At 45.1% G+C, this 18,994-nt stretch overlaps 1 protein-coding gene across 1 annotated transcript; it reads left to right on the top strand.

Annotated features, from left to right (window-relative positions):
• The first annotated feature begins 2,578 nt into the window (after positions 1–2,578).
• Positions 2,579–5,537, top strand: LOC115144087 (filamin A-interacting protein 1-like). Its single transcript, XM_029685221.2, has one exon. It carries the CDS (start codon positions 2,673–2,675, stop codon positions 5,157–5,159), a length of 2,487 nt encoding a protein of 828 aa, XP_029541081.2. The 5' UTR covers positions 2,579–2,672; the 3' UTR covers positions 5,160–5,537.
• Positions 5,538–18,994: the final 13,457 nt, after the last annotated feature.

Below are 18,994 nucleotides of genomic sequence, written 5' to 3'. Positions count from 1 at the left end.
ACACACACACACACACACACACACACACACACACACACACACACACAATAGAGTCTGTACATCACAGAGCCCCTTATAAGGTCCTGTTGATGATGTAATGGGCTCTAGAGCTGTGCTGTCTGGCTGGGGGTGTGTGGAGAACACTTCTCATAATGTTAGTTTTCTGCCTGGAATGTCCACATTGCTGGGAACTACGGGAAGGAGAGGTGGGAGAGCGGAGAGGGAATAGGATTTGATCTGAGACTTTACGGACATACAGATCAGGTAGGAACAAACCCAGATGAACTCAGAACATGCTACAGTATAGTCCCTTTGAGTGAATTTTTTGGGGGTGGGGATTTTTTATTTTTTTAGGTTTAAAAAAAAGAATAAAATCACTAGGAATTCAGCAAAAAAATGGTTTAAATCAGGAAATCTGGTCCCAAGTATTCCCACAAATATAAAGGGACATATGTGATCATGTCTCAATGTAATCAAGGTATACAATTATTGATATTTTCAAATACTCTTATTGGGCTTAATTATTATTATTATTATAATTATGTTCCGGCCCCCCGACCATCCATTCCAACAAAAATCGGCCTGTGGTTGAATCTAGTTGCCTTCCCCTATATTACAGGGATGGATTTAGGTTTATTCTTATTAGCCTACACATAACCTGGAGTTATGATACAAAATAGTGATACCTAAATTATGCTTACAGTATTACACTTTGCTACAAAAACACTCAAATTAACATTCCACCCATACATTTATTTGGATAACTTAGCTCAACAACTTATCAGACAAGTCTAGAAAAACGAACTACACCCAACAGTTAGCCTAATATCTAAAAGCAATTCTCAGTTTAAAGAGAAGATAGCCTATAACGGGACTAATAATAAGGCTGCTAAACTATTAGAAAATATTCCTCTTAATTGCTTTTGCTCTAAATGATAGGCTACATTAGCCTAAATATTCACACACAAACACAAAATGCTGAATATGGTCACTATCACTAATCACATTTACGGGTAGAGAGATGAGCTAATCAGAAACTCAGTTTAGATTTCCCAGCTGAGCTCCCGGCATTGATTTTCCAGCATTCCGAACCATGTGGGTTATAAATCAGTTGGGAATTTTTAAAATACAGAAAACTCAGTTTGTCAATGAAGAAATACTGTAAATGTGTACAATATAGGCTAAACTTTGTGATCAGTTTGTCTAGCTACTGTACATTTCTGTAGAGTTAGGCTGTATTTTGGGCCTGTGTGTGTGTGTGTGTGTGTGTGCACATTAGTACACTCCCAACTGCATACTGACAGTAATCCAGCTCATTATCATTTCGGTGTTGTAGTAAAACATAATGCATGCCAAGAAAATTCTCATAAAAACAACCCCATAAATATTTACAGAGAAAATAAACTACTAAATTGCATTGCAAATTTATCAAAAGTAATACAGCTCCATGCAAGAACTTACATCATTGAGAGTTTCTGAAGTTTTCTGTAAATCTGCACACTAGCCCTGCCCTATACAAACCCAGGCGTCCTTCACTATATCTCTGAGATTCTGTAAATATGTCCTTGCCTTAATGGGAAACATGTTTTACAACACAAAACAATGAATATCAAATAAATGTCAAAACAATACGAACAAACATTAGCTACATGCGTGTTTGTTCTTGTGTGTGTATTTATGTATGTGTATATGTATAAGGTTTGTGTGTATTTATGTATGTGTATATGTAAAAAGTGTGTGTGTGTTCAAACACATGTTTATGCTGGTGAGTATGGTGAAAATAATTAACCAACTACTCCTTGCCAAGGCACCATCTGTGATGCCAGTCAAAACATCCTCGCAAACGCCAGGAGGACAGGGATGTGGAGACTGGACACGCACGCACACGCAGTCACGCACGCACGCACGCACACACACACACACACACAGACACACACACACCGACACACACACACCGACACACACACATACACACACACACACGGGTCAAGTGAAGGAACAGAGATTGTTCCTAGAGAGAGCACTGAGGGCCAGGGAACAGGGAGGAAATGATGTCTCCGTCATGGACATGGTACATTTCCTGTCTGAACATTAGCTCACCAGCTCAGAAGTGTACTGTAGTAGACAGAGGAAAGGGAGTGTGGGGGGGACTTCCACACACTGGATAACATTGCATTCAGAAGAAAGACAAATACAGGCAGCTATTTCATGTCTTGATTTGATTGAAAGTAAAGGCTCGTAAACCTTCCACAGAAGTCAAGTTGTTGTAGACTTTTAAATATGTTACATCACTAAGTTAAACCACACCTTTCCCTTTGAATCACATCCTTTTGTTTGTCTCCCTCTTCTAAAGGCTGAAATTACTGCTCATCCAGGAGAAGGCCTACTGGGAAAGAAAGGAGGAGGAGAGCAATAGAGAGGTCTCTGCTTTAAAGGAAGAGCTGACTAAACTCAAGTCTTTTGCATTGTTGGTCGTTGACGAGCAGCAGCGCCTGACGAATCAACTTTCACAGCAGAGCAAACGTGTCCAGAAACTGACAGAAATCGCCGACCACGCCCAACAGGAGCTAAACTCCACCCATTCCAGGGCAAAGGAGGAGGAGCTTAAATCACTTCGTCTGGAGGCGGAGCTACACAAACAAGCTTCCTACTTCCGCCTCAAACAGGAAGCCATGATGGCCAAACTGTCCAATGAGGACACCCAGAACCGGCAGCTGCGTCAGCGGTTGGCTGCCCTCAGTCGAAATCTGGATGAGCTGGAGGGGACCAAGGGCGCCTTCCAGAGGGCCGAGGAGGAACTGAAGGAGTTGAGGGACAGGCTCGGCCATGGGAGAGAAGGGTGCGCAACAACCCCTGGTTTGCTCTCAGAGGTGGAACAGCTGAGGATGAGGGTGGTGGAGATGGAAGGAAAGGATGAGGAGCTGATCCGAATGGGGGACCAATGCCGGGACCTGGACCGAAACCTTGGGAGGGAGTCCAGCCAGAGTCGCAGCCTGAAGGCCGAGGTGGACAAGCTGAACGGCCGAATCAGTGAGCTGGACAGACTGGAGGAGGCTCTTGGGAAAAGCAGGCAGGAGTGCAGCTCTCTGAAGGGCAGCCTGGAGAAGGAGAGGGCCAGCACCAAGCAGCTGTCTGGAGAGCTGGATACCCTCAGGGTGCGGGTAAGGGAACTGGAAGCCATCGAGGGCCAGCTGGAAAAATCTGAGGGGGTGTTGAGACAGGACTTTGCCAAGCTGAGAACACTCACAGTGGTAGCGGTTGAAGAGAGGAAGAACATGGCTGAGCGACTCAGGCAGACAGAGGAGAAACTCCAGGAGAAGAAGGATGGGAAACTCCAGGCTGAGAGTGACAGCCTGTCAACAGCCACAGAGAAACTCATTGAGGAGAGCCGCAAGGCACTGAGATCTAAAGCAGAGCTCGAGGACAGGATTCAGAGTGTGGCGAAAGAGCGGGACGTGCTGCGGGTGAGGCTGAGGGCAGAGGAGGATAGGAGTGGGGATCTGCAAAGCAAAGTTAGCGCCATGAAAAAAAGGATTCTGATCTTGGAGGTCAAAAAGGGGGAGTTATGTCGAGAAGTCAAGAGCCCCCTGCTGGACAACACTAACCACGGCTACCAACAGGAAGACAACAAAGTCAAAGAACTCACCCAGGAGGTAGATAGACTGAGGAGGAGACTCATGCAGAAGGGAGTGATAGAGGGAGAGCTGATGAAGGCAGAGGAGGACTTTGAGTCTTTGGAGAGGAGGTGCTCCAAGGAGCAGGAGAGAGCCAGAGCTCTGGCAGTGGAGCTGGAGGAGTCCAGGAGGGAGCTCTCCAAGTACCAGCTGGCTGAGAAGAAGGAGAACAACCAGGAGCACCTCCTCCTCAGGCGACTCCAGGAGGAGCAGGTCAAGTCTGTCCTCCTCAAAAGGGAGGTGGAGGCACTCAAGGAGAAGGTCCAGAGGCTGATGGGGACAGAGGAGTCCATCTGTCGAGTGCAGATGGACAGCTCCACCCTGCAGAAGAGGCTGACCCAGCAGGAGGTCAGGAACAGGGAGTTGGCCAGGGAGATGGAGGGACTGACCCATGAGCTGGAAAGGTACCGGCGATTCAGCAAGAGCCTCCGGCCAGGCATGACTGGCCGATGCTTCTCAGACCTGCATCTGTGCACCAAGGAGGTGCAGACGGAGCCCGCAGACACCCTGCCACCTAACTACAGGAGCCTGACTCCGCTGACTCTCAGCGGTAAACTGTATGAGGAGATCGATGGAGAGGACCCAAATCAAAAGAAGGATTGTGTCATCAATAAGTGCAACTCACCTCCGCTGAACAACATTGAAAGCTTGAACCACCAAAACAATAATGTGAGGCGATTCAGCATTCCTTCACCCAATGGCAAGGACAATCACCATCCCATTAACTGCAAAGTGTTGAACAGTAACTTTTTCCAGAAAGGAGATGTGATGCTTGCACACACCCCAGGGAAGCCCTTACACGTCAAGCTAACGCCAGACCATGGCCTCAACACGGCCATGCTGGATATCAGTAGCCCCACCACTGACAATGCCTTATCCTATACCAGCACCGCCGTCATCCCCACCAGCGGAGCCCCACCAAAACATAGAATCACCATCATCCCAAATGCTGCCATCTCACCAGTGGCCAGAACAAAGAATGCCCCACTACCAGAAGGGTTTGGCAGCCCAGACAGAGTCCTCTCCCCTCTCATCAAGACACCCGTCTCAGTCATGTCCCCAGCTTCCTCCAGATCAGTGTCGCCTGACCCCACTGGCTCTCCCATCCAGATGCTAACAGTCAGCACTGGATCGCTTGAATCCACTAAGGTCATAGGTCAAGCCGTATTCCGGGTGAGCCCGGAGAGGCAGAATGGTTGGCAGCTACAGAGGTCCGACAGCACTGGTCCGAGCATCATCACCACAGAGGACAACAAGATCCACATCCACCTTGGGAGCCCCTACATCCAGTCTTTTAATGGTATGACCCAGAGCCAGTCTGGTGGCCCATACCACACCCCCGGGCTGGAGCTAAGGACACCAGTACTGACCAATGGCTGCCACGTCAAAGGCAACAGCAAGATCACCAGTAGCATCACCATAGCCGCTGCGAACACCCCTGTCTCACGACCCTCACACATTACAGTAAGTGGCCCTTATGATTGAAATGCCCGCCCCCGTCCAGCCCATAGTGACTTAGATTGTTTACCCAATCCTGAGTCCCTTTCACCACAAAACCAACAGAGAATCAGCTCAAACCAGCCTATGTCTGAACGGCTACATCATCCTAATAATAACAAGTGTGTGATTCCATCAGTGTGTGCATGAAAAAGCACTTATCAAACACATATCTAATCCTATCTGGACTTGGTCTGCACTCACTGTATATGGTCACCTTAATGCATTTAAGACTACTACTTACATATATAGCCTTTCATACGTTACTATAATGTGTGCATTACATTTTTAAACATGAAAAACTATTTGGTTTATTTTGTTGTTCCCGTGTTGCCCATTCAATAAAGGGTATAAATTCCTGATGAATATGTTGACTATCATTCTAAAATAGCATGTGTTTTATATTAACCTAGCTTACTTACATGTTTTTTGATCGGGCTATATTTTCTTTGATCGTCTAATCTCATTCACTGTAAAAGACAAAACAATCTAACTTTTAAAGGGTTGAAAATAGCTGGAAGTTGGATATTTGTTTTATGCACTCATTTTTAATATTTACTGAGACCTTAACACAGAGGATTTTACCATGACCTAGAGGTTTATAATAGAGATGAATGGGACAGAAAAGAAGCAGCAAATTCCAATGTGTGTGTACTTGGATCAGGGATATTTACAGGCTGATATCACCATTCCATCTCTACCACACCATAAGCATATGCCTGCACTCTCTGTAGGCCTGTGTGTGTGTGTGTGTGTGTGTGTGTGTGTGTGTCGGGGGGTCCCCACAAGGATAGTGAAACAAGGAAAATTCTCCCATTTCCCTAAAAGTTGGAGACTTTTATCTCCCTCACCAACTTTAAACATCTGCTATCTGAGCAGCTAACCGATCGCTGCAGCTGTACATAGTCCATCGGTAAATAGCCCACCCAATTTACCTACCTCATCCCCATACTGTTTTTATTTATTTACTTTTCTGCTCTTTTGCACACCAGTATCTCTACCTGCACATGACCATCTGATCATTTATCACTCCAGTGTTAATCTGCTAAATTGTAATTATTCGCCTACCTCCTCATGCCTTTTGCACACAATGTATCTTGTGTTTACTCCATGTGTAACTCTGTGTTGTCTGTTCACACTGCTATGCTTTATCTTGGCCAGGTCGCAGTTGCAAATGAGAACTTGTTCTCAACTAGCCTACCTGGTTAAATAAAGGTGAAATAAAAATAAAATAAAAAACCCTAATTCCAACCCTAACCCCAACTCTTAAAATGCTATTTTAAAATGCTATTTTAAGCGTTGGGGTTAGGGTTAAAATGAGGGTTAGGGTTACAATTAGGGTTAGGTTAAGGGTAAGTGGTTAGTGGTTTAGTTCAGGGTTAGGAGTTAGATTTAGGTTTAGGGTTTGGGTTACGGTTTAAGGTAAGGGTTAAGATTAGGGTTATGGTAATGGTTAGGGAAAATAGGAATTTCAATGGAAATTAATTTAGGTCCCCATGAGGATAGAATAACAAAACATATATATGTGTGTGTGTGTGTGTGTGTGTGTGTGTGTAGCGGCTCCAGCCTTATCCAATGATACGCAGGGAAACTCAGCTCAGATCAAAAGCACCATGTACAGTAGCAGAGCAAAGTAAAGGGGGAAACACTGTGGGGAACTGAGTGTACTCAGTGATGTTAGGTCTATTCTTGATGGGAGAACATTTCCTCAAATGAGATCCATTTCAAGGATCAGTGTTCCAATGAGAAAATAAACTGAGTCAGTGGCCTAATTTGGGCAAGCAATTCAAGCACAAAACAGAAGTGCAAATAAACATATAGCCTAGGCTGAGGTAGTCAAAGATAATATACAGTAGGTCAGGTAAACTGCCAGCCTCTCTTTTTATAAGCACACACACAACACACACACACACACAATTGCAACTGACACAGACACAGAGCATACCATACTCTACAAAAGGAAGGAAGGAGTGGTACTTTTAAAGATGCACTCCAGCAATTTTTTTTAGCTTTCATGTATCATATTTTCCTGTTGAAAACAAAATCTCAAGTATAAATACAGCAATGTACACACACTTAAAGGTAAAACATATGTCTTCAGGAAAATAGTGCTGCAAACTTCAAAGTGTAAATGGTTTACCCATTGAAGGGGTTGGTCTGATGTGATGTCATCATCTCACCCTAACTTGTGAGAACAATAGACGAGCAATAGAGGACAAAAGAGAAAAGGCCCAGCCCCCACTTGTGCATGTCATTTCATACCTGGGCCAGCTATTGAGATGTGCAGTTTCTTAAGTAAATCAGGTGTTAAATGAGGTGAAAAGGAAACTGTAGTAGGTCTTTAAAGTGGCACTCCAGTTTCATTTTCACCCCACTTAACACCAGATTTACTTAACAAAAGGCACATCTCAATAGGTAGTCCAGGTATGAAATGACATGGCACAAGTGGGGGCTGTGCCTTTTCTCTTTTGTCCTCTATTGCTCCTCTATTGTTCCTCAAGCAAGGTGGTGGCCGATGACATCATGACTTCCCATCAGACCAACTCCTTGAAGTTTGCAGTTGTGTCTAAAAACACAATTTTTCTCAAAACATATTTTTATACTCTTTAGTGTGTGTACTTTACCGTAGTAATACTTGGGATTTCAATTTTCAACAGGACAAGTTCAAAAATCACTGGAGGACCTCTTTAAGCTTCAAATAATTTACTTCAGTAGTTCAGCCATATCCGAACAGAGAAACAGACTCACAATGCAGTATCCTGTACCTATGGTGACAAGCTGAATCCCATCATGATTACACACCAGAGACGTAAGGGAAGAAGGTTGGCTGGAATCCACCAGGAGCAGACAGACCATGACCATACATGACAAACATGGAGCGTTTTCTGTGCTGATGACATCTCTTGGCGTGGCTGTGGCCAAGGGAACCGTCTGAAAACAGTTTGGACAGATTTTTGCGTGACAGAGGCCTCATGGGAGTGTGACGGCCTTGAAATCGCACACACAATGCACTCACACTCCTCTCTCTATCCCTGCAGAGTCATTCCATGTCATTTCAGCAACCCATGACACCCAGCATTTCAGATTGTTCTGAAATCGTTTCTGTAGTTACAAATAGATACGATTAGAATTCCTGCAGTTTTTGGGGGTTTGAATGTATTTTGAAATTAAGCTAATTAATTACACCCTAATTGTCCTTTACATTTTTAGGATTCACATAATATTCACTAAATATAGTGCCGAACATCAGATTTGGACCAAACTTCCTCCTACCATTGAGTAAGACATAGGGAATCCAATAAAATTGTCAAAAGCAATGCACGGACCCCCACAAATCAAATCAAATTTATTTATATAGCCCTTCGTACATCAGCTGATATCTCAAAGTGCTGTACAGAAACCCAGCCTAAAACCCCAAACAGCAAACAATGCAGGTGTAAAAGCACGGTGGCTAGGAAAAACTCCCTAGAAAGGCCAAAACCTAGAGAGGAACCAGGCTATGTGGGGTGGCCAGTCCTCTTCTGGCTGTGCCGGGTAGAGATTATAACAGAACATGACCAAGATGTTCAAATGTTCATAAATGACCAGCATGGTCGAATAATAATAAGGCAGAACAGTTGAAACTGGAGCAGCAGCACAGTCAGGTGGACTGGGGACAGCAAGGAGTCATCATGTCAGGTAGTCCTGGGGCACGGTCCTAGGGCTCAGGTCCTCCGAGAGAGAGAAAGAAAGAGAGAATTAGAGAGAGCATATGTGGGGTAGCCAGTCCTCTTCTGGCTGTGCCGGGTGGAGATTATAACAGAACGTGGCCAAGATGTTCAAATGTTCATAAATGACCAGCATGGTTGAATAATAGTAAGGCAGAACAGTTGAAACTGGAGCAGCAGCATGGCCAGGTGGACTGGGGACAGCAAGGAGTCATCATGTCAGGTAGTCCTGGGACATGGTCCTAGGGCCCAGGCCAGTTGAAACTGGAGCAGCAGCATGGCCAGGTGGACTGGGGACAGCAAGGAGTCATCATGTCAGGTAGTCCTGGGGCATGGTCCTAGGGCTCAGGTCCTCCGAGAGAGAGAAAGAAAGAGAGAAGGAGAGAATTAGAGAACGCACACTTAGATTCACACAGGACACCGAATAGGACAGGAGAAGTACTCCAGATATAACAAACTGACCCTAGCCCCCCGACACATAAACTAATGCAGCATAAATACTGGAGGCTGAGACACCCTATGCCAATCCCATCTCAACAACCAGTGTACAGTAAAATAATTATTCTGACAAGTAGTATGGAGCTCCTGCTTGGTGTATTTTATTTATTTATTTTACCTTTATTTAACTAGGCAAGTCAGTTAAGAACAAATTCTTATTTTCAATGACAGCATAGGAACAGTGGGTTAACTGCCTGTTCAGGGGCAGAACGACAGATTTGTACCTTGTCAGCTCGGGGATTTGAACTTGCAACCTTCCGGTAATTAGTCCAACACTCTAACCACTAGGCTACCCTGCCGCCGGAATATGTTATGTATTCCCTGTGAATCTGGTGATGTTTTATTTTTTTACCTGTTCAGAGAAATTAGCCATTGAAGTCATTTGCAATAAATTAGTGTGAAAGTACAAGGTTTTGCCCACTAGATGCCATTGTTGCTGCAACTACCACTCTCTTTTATCCATTTGCTGGTCATTTAAATGGATCACAACATTTTCTTTGCAACTTTGGGTAGAAAACAATAGCTTTTGCTCATGATGAAAATAAATGGTGGTCATCCTCACAAGTCAAGCCAGTCCTCCATGAAAGCAACTCTCCTTGAATAGTCCAACAAATGGCAGCTCTCTAGAGCTATCCCTTTGGTGCAAATCTAACATGAAGACTTTTCCTACAAGCCCAAAACGTTGATGGAGAAATAATACAACTTTAAACCATTGCATGGCATTATTAGAAAACATCTCTATATGTACATAGTGTGATTATTGACATTTACCATTAAAATAAACACCATTATCATTGGAAACTACTCCACAGTGTGTGAGTTTGGAACTTTTACAATTGAAGACCATTAGTGGCCTTCACATTAAAACCATTAGATCTGCTATAGCCAAAAGGTTTGCTTGTTCACCAGGAATAGTCTAACTAATCCATGCCTTTTTTGAAAGGAATAAACCACACACAGACCGTTCCTGGACACAGATTAAACCTAAGAGAAGGACAAACGTAATTGCTTTCATGGAGGACTGGCTTGACTTGTGAGGATGACCACACAATTTATATTCATCATGAGCAAAAGCTATTGGTTTTCTAACCAAAGTTCCAAAGAAAATGTTTTGATCCATTTAATGAACACAAGAGACCAGCAAAATGGATAAAAGGGTGTGGCAGTAGTAGGAACAAAGGCATCTAGTGGGCAAAACCTGCTACTTTTACACTTATTTACACAATGTTTTGCCTATATGTCTTTAGCAGCGGCACAACTTTGCGACCGCCGCAGAAAGACATCCCAATGAAAACACATACAGAAAACCATGATCAGATTCACAGGGAATACGTTACATAGGATGAAAAAACAAGCAGCAGCTCCACACTACTTGTCAGACATGGCGAACTGACACTGTATAGGCCTACCGGTTGTTGGGTTAGGATTGGTGTAGGTTTCTTTGGATCATTTTAATGTGTTCCTCATGTCTTACTCATTGGTAGGAAGTATTATGGTCCAAATCGAATGTTGGATACCATATTTATTGAATATTATGCGTATCCTATAAATGAAAAGGGCCAATTTGGGTGCAATCAATCAGCTTAATTTTTCAGATATTACATTATATTTCAACAACATAATGAAGGAATGCTAATCTTATCAGTTTACTACTAAATTACAGCACAATGAGAGATGTTGGTTGTCAAAATCCTCTTGTGCTTTTTGAGGTGGAATGACAATGCAGTGCTTCCGCTCCCCAACCCCTTTCTCTCACTAGTCCGTCACCAAGCCTTCGCTCTCCTTCTCCCCCACCCTTTCTCCTCCCACTAAAATAAGGGATGAAAGGAAGGATGATAACTGATACTCTTGTGGTCTTAGGGACATTCCCTCAATATGACACAACCACACAGCACACACACGGAACTCATTAACATATGCTAAGACAGATCTTCTCATAAAACCACATTCTCCACAGTACAATCAGCTCATTCACTGCCAGCCCTTTAGAGAAGTTACTGGTTCAGTGCTAGGCCATCACTATCATACTGTATCCAGGCTGTATCACATCCGGCCGTGATTGGGAGTCCCATAGGGTGGCGTACAATTGACCCATCGTCGTCCGGGTTACCCCAGGGTAGGCCGTCATTGTAAATAAGAATTTGTTCTTAACTGACTTGCCTCGTTAAATAAAGGTTCAATTAAATACAATTACGATACAGAGATCAGTTGGCCTAAGCAGCCGCCCCTGAGTAGCACAGTATCATGTGACTTAACCAGGAATCATTCCTGGCCCTACTCTTGAGTGCACTGTGTAATAGTTTAGTAATCTCAACAGCGGTGGATGAAGTAATGGTCAGGTGCTTTAAAGTGAAAGTGAGGGAGATAGACACAGGGAGATGCAGGGGAGGATACAGGAGAGGACGTAAGAGCATAAGAGCATCTTCCTCAAGTACGCAGTCATTTTGATGCGACAGAAATGACAGTTGTTGGGTTTCTTTGAAACATCAGACCAAACACTGATTGAATTTAGGGCTGTGATGGTCATGGAATTTTGGATGACATTATTGGTCAGCCAAATGACGTGGTCACCCTTATAGGCCTAATCGTTTGTTTTTTTGGTAAATTGTATGTTACTATATACATGGACTGGTTTGGATTTTTACTTTACCTTACATAACAGTATTTCAATGTTTGGTTTGTTAAATGTAATTTAAATTGTAATAACTGAGTGAGGAAAATCAAAAAATTATGGCAATTTTCTTTTCTTATTGCCAATAAGTAGTGCTGAGCATTAACCGAAATGTGGGTTATTTTTCATTTTTTAAATAACTAAGTGACTGATGTCATTCAGATAAATCAGATCATGCCTGAACTGTGCGATTTAGTATGGAGTTGTAGTTTCCAACAGGCCAATATTCGACATAGTTTAGTGCAGAAAACGTGGTAATTAACTACAATGACCATGATCCATTGCTCGTTTACGGTCTGTGTGGGGCAGACAGAGAGACAAGAAGAGAGAAGAATGCGTAATCGAGGGGGACCTTCACAAGATATCTCTACCTGAAAATACATGATCTAAGTGATTGATAGTTGGTATTCAGTCATAAATGCATGCCTTTACTTTGAACTACTAAAATTGTGATTTTGTCAGAAAGAATAGGCAGTAGTTCTATAGAGATGAGATGACTTGGAATTAAACAATAAAGTAATAACATAAAACAAATGTAACAAATAGACACAAATATTTGATTAAAGTAAAGGAATGTGAATAAATTATGCTTGATAAGCAGTAATAGGTAGTCACTACCATCATGGGACTATAAATTGTTTTGTTCTGTGCTGTTACAGTGATTATTTTTAAAATAATCGAACCGACATCGAAATGACCTCAAAAAGCACAAATCGCTCAACACTACCAGTAAGATTAACAATTAACAACTGCTAGCAAGAGCTTTGGATGCGCACATTTAGCCTACTTTCTTTTTAATCTTGCCTGTGAGGCAGTACTGGTGACAAAAGCAACCTAGAAATCGGCACAATGCCCCTTGTGACTAATTAAGAACTGCCATAGACCCAGATGGTATTAGCTAGAACGTCTATTCTAGACCCTGCCTGCCTGGGGGGAAAACAACCATTGATAACCATTGGCTCACAGCAATAACATCACCATTTTCAAACACAATTTTCTTGTTGTCTGCTTGTCTAAGTCAATTACAAAACTACATTTGAGAAAAGTACAACAGATCTAAAGATTCCTTTTCAACATTGCCTGCTCCCTGGTGTTCTCACTACTTAGAAACAATGTAATACTGTAGGACTTCCCTAATGCTCGTTTTCATGATGATACTAGCAGCCACTTGAGTGAGTGATTGTTAGCTATTTACCGACCTGAACATTAAGGTAGCCAAGACCAATAACACAAACAAACGGACTAAACAGCAACAAGTAGTGAGCGGAGTCACAAACAGACTGTACTAAACAAGTTAAATGTTTTACATGTGATGAAATGTTTTCCACACATAGCTACATGTAGCCTACTTGGACACTGCCCCCCCATTTCCCACTCTACCACACTGAATAGTCTGAAGCCACAGGGCTCTTCTCGCAGGCATCATTTCCCTACATGGGAGCATTTGCGAAATGTAGGTCAGGATTTTTGACTTGGCTAACAACACAGCAGCTTTCCAGCATGTTTTGTTATTTCTGTATATCAAAAAAAATCAACAACGAAGTTGCCTCTTTTACAATGGGGGTCAATAGGAAAACATTTTGGTTTTCCACTATCTGTAGGCGTGGTCGAGGGAAATGTCTTATTATTATGTGAATGTCGACTCAGGCTATTGTATCCATTGAAAATACATGGTCATAGAGAATAATCATTATTCTGACAATGGAAAAGTTACTTTTTCACAAAATAGAGGCATACAAAGACAAAACATGTGGTATAGTGTGGAAATGATAACAAATGATTAAAGTAAAACCAGACATGTATGAAAATGTTTTGGTTGAAGTTTGATTGAACAGTATAATACAATCAGAACAGAGAACACCGCCGCCCTTCATCCACACAATATACAATATTTCATGACACTAAACCTGACAACCCCACGGATATAACTGCGGGACTGCTGGTTATGAGTCAACCTGCGTATCACTAATGTGCTGCTGCAGAGAGGTCAGTGTTGCCTAGGCAACCACATACTTGTTTGCTACAACACAGCAAGGAGCAACAAAGTTTCATCATGTTGTAAAGAGTCCTGCTACCACAAAAACGGACTCAACGGTACCGGAGCGCCAAGTCTAGGTTCAACAGGCTCCTTAACAGCTTCTACCCCCAAGCCATAAGACTGCTGAACAATTCATCAGACTGAAACAATCATTCAGGCCGGGAATTTGATCCATCCCAGGCCACCTTGTTCACACAAACCACCACACTGCAAATGTTGTAGGCTAACCCTGTTTGCTGATGTAACGGGTACCAAACGAGTTATACATTGGCCACGATGTTCATCTGGGAAGAAAGTTACCAACATGACAAAATATAAACATTTGGGACTGACCAACAAGTAGCATATCTGAACACTGAGTTTTCAAGGTATGCTATGGCTATGGCTGCACCCTCATAAACTCACTAGGAATACACCAACCACACACAAATGTACAAGGCTAGACACACAAAACAATTAGCCTACACTTTTAAGAAGAGAATGAGATATACAGAGTTAGCTCAAATTATTATCTTTATATTCAAGCATATCAAAAGTGTAACGGCTTTCTAATGGTGAAGGAGAGTCGGACCAAACTGCAGCGTGTCTATTTCTATTCATCTTTAATAAACGTAACACACGACAAAACAATAAACGAAACGAAAACAGCCTATACAAGTGTCTACTAACCTCTAACAAGGACATCAAGACACACAGGACAATCACCCACAATACAACCAAAGAATATGGCTGCCTAAATATGGTTCCCAATCAGAGACAACGGTAAACACCTGCCTCTGATTGAGAACCACTTCAGACAGCCATAGACTCTCCTAGAACACCCCACTAAGCTACAATCCCACTATACACACATACCAAAATCCCAAGACAAAACACACCACAATACAAAAACTCTATGCCACACCCTGGCCTGACCCAATACATGAAGAAAACACAAAATACTTAGACCAGGGCGTGACAGAACCCCCCCCTAAGGTGCGGACTCCCGAACACACCTCAAAACAAATAGGGAGGGTCCGGGTGGGCGTCTGTCCATGGTGGCGGTTCCGGCGCGGGACGTGGACCCCACTCAATTACTGTCTTAGTCCCTCTTCCTCGCGTCCCTGGATAGTCCACCCTCGCCGCCGACCATGGCCTAGTAGTCCTCACCCAGAACCCCACTGGACTGAGGAGCAGATCGGGACTGAAGGACAGCTCGGGACTGAGGGGAAGCTCGAGAGTGAGAGAAAGCTCGGGAGTGAGAGAAAGCTCGGGAGTGAGAGAAAGCTCGGGAGTGAGAGAAAGCTCGGGAGTGAGAGAAAGCTCGGGAGTGAGAGAAAGCTCAGGCAGGTAGATGGATCTACCAGATCCTGGCTGGCTGGTGGTTCCGGCAGATCCTGGCAGATCCTGGCTGACTGGCAGATCCTGGCTGACTAGCCGGTCTGGCAGATCCTGGCTGACTGGCGGATCCTGGCTGACTGGCGGATCCTGGCTGACTGGCGGATCCTGGCTGACTGGCGGATCCTGGCAGATCCTGGCTGACTAGCGGATCCTGGCAGACTGGCGGATCCTTGCTGACTGGCGGATCCTGGCACACTGGCGGATCCTGGCTGAATGGCGGATCTAACTGATCCTGGCAGACTGGCAGATCCTGGCAGACTGGCGGCACTGGTGGCGCTGGGCAGACTGGCGGCGCTGGGCAGACTGGTAGCTCAGGCGGCGCTGGGCAGACTGGCGGCACTGGCGGCGCTGGGCAGACTGGCGGCGCTGGGCAGACTGGCGACGCTGGGCAGACTGGCGACGCTGGGCAGACTGGCGACGCTGGGCAGACTGGCGGCGCTGGGCAGACTGGGAGCACTGGCGGCGCTGGGCAGACTGGGAGCACTGGCGGCGCTGGGCAGACTGACAGCTCTGGATGCTTCATGCAGGCTGACAGCTCTGGCTGCGCTGAACAGAGGAGTACTGGTGCCTCTGGAATGAGGGGCTCTGGCGCCTCTGGCATGAGGGGCGGTAGCTCTGACAGCGCCGGACAGGCGGGAAGCTCCGGCAGCGACGCCGGACAGGCTGGAGGCTCCGTCAGCGGCGCCGGACAGGCGGGAGGCTCCGGCAGCGGCTCCGGCAGCGGCGCCGGACAGGCGGGAGGCTCCGGCAGCGGCGCCGGACAGGCGGGAGGCTCCGGCAGCGGCGCCGGACAGGCGGGAAGCTCCGGCAGCGGCGCCGGACAGGCGGGAAGCTCCGGCAGCGCTGGACACACTGTAGGCCTGATGCGTGGTGCTGGCACTGGTGGTAATGAACAGAGGACACGCACAGGAAGCCTGGTGCGGGGAGCTGCTACCGGAGGGCTGGGGTGTGGAGGTGGTACTGGATAGACCGGACCGTGCAGGCGCACTGGAGCTCTTGAGCACCGAGCCTGCCCAACCTTACCTGGCTCGATGCCCACTCTAGCCCGGCCGATACGAGGAGCTGGAATATACCGCACCGGGCTATGCACCCGCACTGGGGACACCGTGCGCACCACTGCATAACAAGGTGCCTGCCCAGTCTCTCTAGCCCCCCGGTAACCACAGGAAGTTAGCGTAGGTCTCCTACCTAGCGTAGCCCTACTCCCTGTGAGCCTCCCCCCCAAGAAATTTTTGGGGCTGATTCTCAGGCTTCCTTGCCAACCGTGTTCCCTCATATCGCCGGCTCCTCTCTCCGGCTGCCTCCACCTGTTCCCATGGAAGGCGATCCCTTCCCGCCAGGATCTCCTCCCATGTGTAGCAACCCTTGCCATCCAATATATCGTCCCATGTCCAATCCTCATTGCGCCGCTGTTGCTGCCTTTGCTGCTTCTCCTGTGGCTCCTGCCTGTTGACACGCTGCTTGGTCCTGTGGTGGGTGATTCTGTAATGGCTTTCTAATGGTGAAGGAGAGTCGGACCAAACTGCAGCGTGTCTATTTCTATTCATCTTTAATAAACAAACGTAACACACGACAAAACACTAACACTACAAAACAATAAACAAACCGAAAACAGCCTATACAAGTGTCTACTAACCTCTAACAAGGACATCAAGACACACAGGACAATCACCCACAATACAACCAAAGAATATGGCTGCCTAAATATGGTTCCCAATCAGAGACAACGGTAAACACCTGCCTCTGATTGAGAACCACTTCAGACAGCCATAGACTCTCCTAGAACACCCCACTAAGCTACAATCCCACTATACACACATACCAAAATCCCAAGACAAAACACACCACAATACAAAAACTCTATGCCACACCCTGGCCTGACCCAATACATGAAGAAAACACAAAATACTTAGACCAGGGCGTGACAAAAAGTATCAAAAAACATCACACACACACATTCACTGAACTTGAACATAAGCTACAACAATGTATGTAAGTATAATACAAAAGTCGAAAAAGCACTCCTCTACAAAAAAAAAATATATTACAATGTTCACTAACTGGTGTCCATAAAGCAAACAGCACAAAAATAAACACATCTATACACTGAGTCAATGAAATTGAACTTTGGCTACATAACTGCAAGTATAATACGAAAGTCCCAAAAACATGCCTCTGTACAAAATCTTTAACTCACAGCAAATGTTCTTTCACCCTTGTCAGGCTGTTAAGGAAGAGTAATGGCATAGCTACTTCAGAGTAACCAGTAAGTAATTACCACTAGTAAACCAGTAGGCAGCGCAGTAACTGACTGCTCTCTGCCATCTTGTCAATGATGTCATCTTTGTCAAGTCCCATAAGAATCTCCTTCTCTGTTGCATCAAAACGAACGCTTCAAGGTTCTCTTGAGTGAGGGAGGTTCTTAGGTGGTTCTTCACAAATTTCAGGGTGGAGCAGGTCCTCTCACAAGCTACCTGAGTGATGGATAGAGTGAGGAGGAACTTGTAGCCCAAACCAATGATGTGATACGCATCCGTGAGCAGATTGTACTGAGACAGGAGAAGATAGCAGCATATTGGGCAGTTTTTACATGTGGAACAAGTTCTTCCCCTGATCCATCACTGGCGGAGGTGGCCCTGGTGTTGTACTCCTCCAATGCTGACTGTTTCAGTCTTTTCCACTGTTGTGCAAGGCTGATCAGTTCAGCCTTCAATGCCTCAACAGTGGCATGTTCATCAAATTCCAGTAAGCATTTGCTGAGCTCCTTCATGGCTGTCTTTGGAAGGCCCTTTTGCTTTGGATTCATGCAGGAGACATCTGTACACAGCACTGCATTTGCTGCATAACGTCAGTGAATACTTTCAACAACAGTGTCCAGTACCACATTGTGGATCTTGATTTTGTAATCCATGTCTGCATTAGCAATAGGCTCGTCTTATGCCAACTCACCTGGTTTTCACTTCTTTTTTTGTTGTTCACTTCTCTGGGAGAGCAGTCTGAGCTTCGGTATCAGTCCTGCTGCTCCTCCCGAATGCCATTGGCCCACCCAAGAAAGTCGTCTGCTGCCCTCTTCACACCCTCAAAGTCTCGGGCACAATTCTCAGGTTATCCTCTGTTCCCGTCACCAAGTGCTGTGCTGTTACGATATCCATACCACTTGTTTGCAAGTATTTAGAGAGAGGGGACGTCTGCTCAAAAATCCTGAGAAAAACCTCAGCTGTAAGTATGGTTTCATGCTTTAGGAGAGCATCCTAGTACCCTTGGGCCTTGCTTCGGATGGCAGGTTTTATGGTCACAACCTTCTCAATTCTTTCCATAGTGATGACCACATCCATGTAAAGTGCACGGTCAGGCTTTGCAAAGCTTCCAAATACTTTCCTCAAGGCCTCGTCTTTGGCCCACCAGCGTGTTTCACCAATTACATCAAGCCGTCTGTTTCTCCCGTCCTCACTGGTTTCCTCCCATAGCTTCATGCACTTGCAGGAATCTCGAACGAACACTGAAATGTCATTCAGTTGTGAGAAAAGGG

The sequence above is a fragment of the Oncorhynchus nerka genome, linkage group LG1, assembly GCF_034236695.1.
Source record: "Oncorhynchus nerka isolate Pitt River linkage group LG1, Oner_Uvic_2.0, whole genome shotgun sequence".
Classification (NCBI taxonomy): Eukaryota; Metazoa; Chordata; class Actinopteri; order Salmoniformes; family Salmonidae; genus Oncorhynchus; species Oncorhynchus nerka.
The sequence above is the reverse complement of the archived record's forward strand: the minus strand, read 5'-3'. Positions and strand labels throughout refer to the sequence as shown.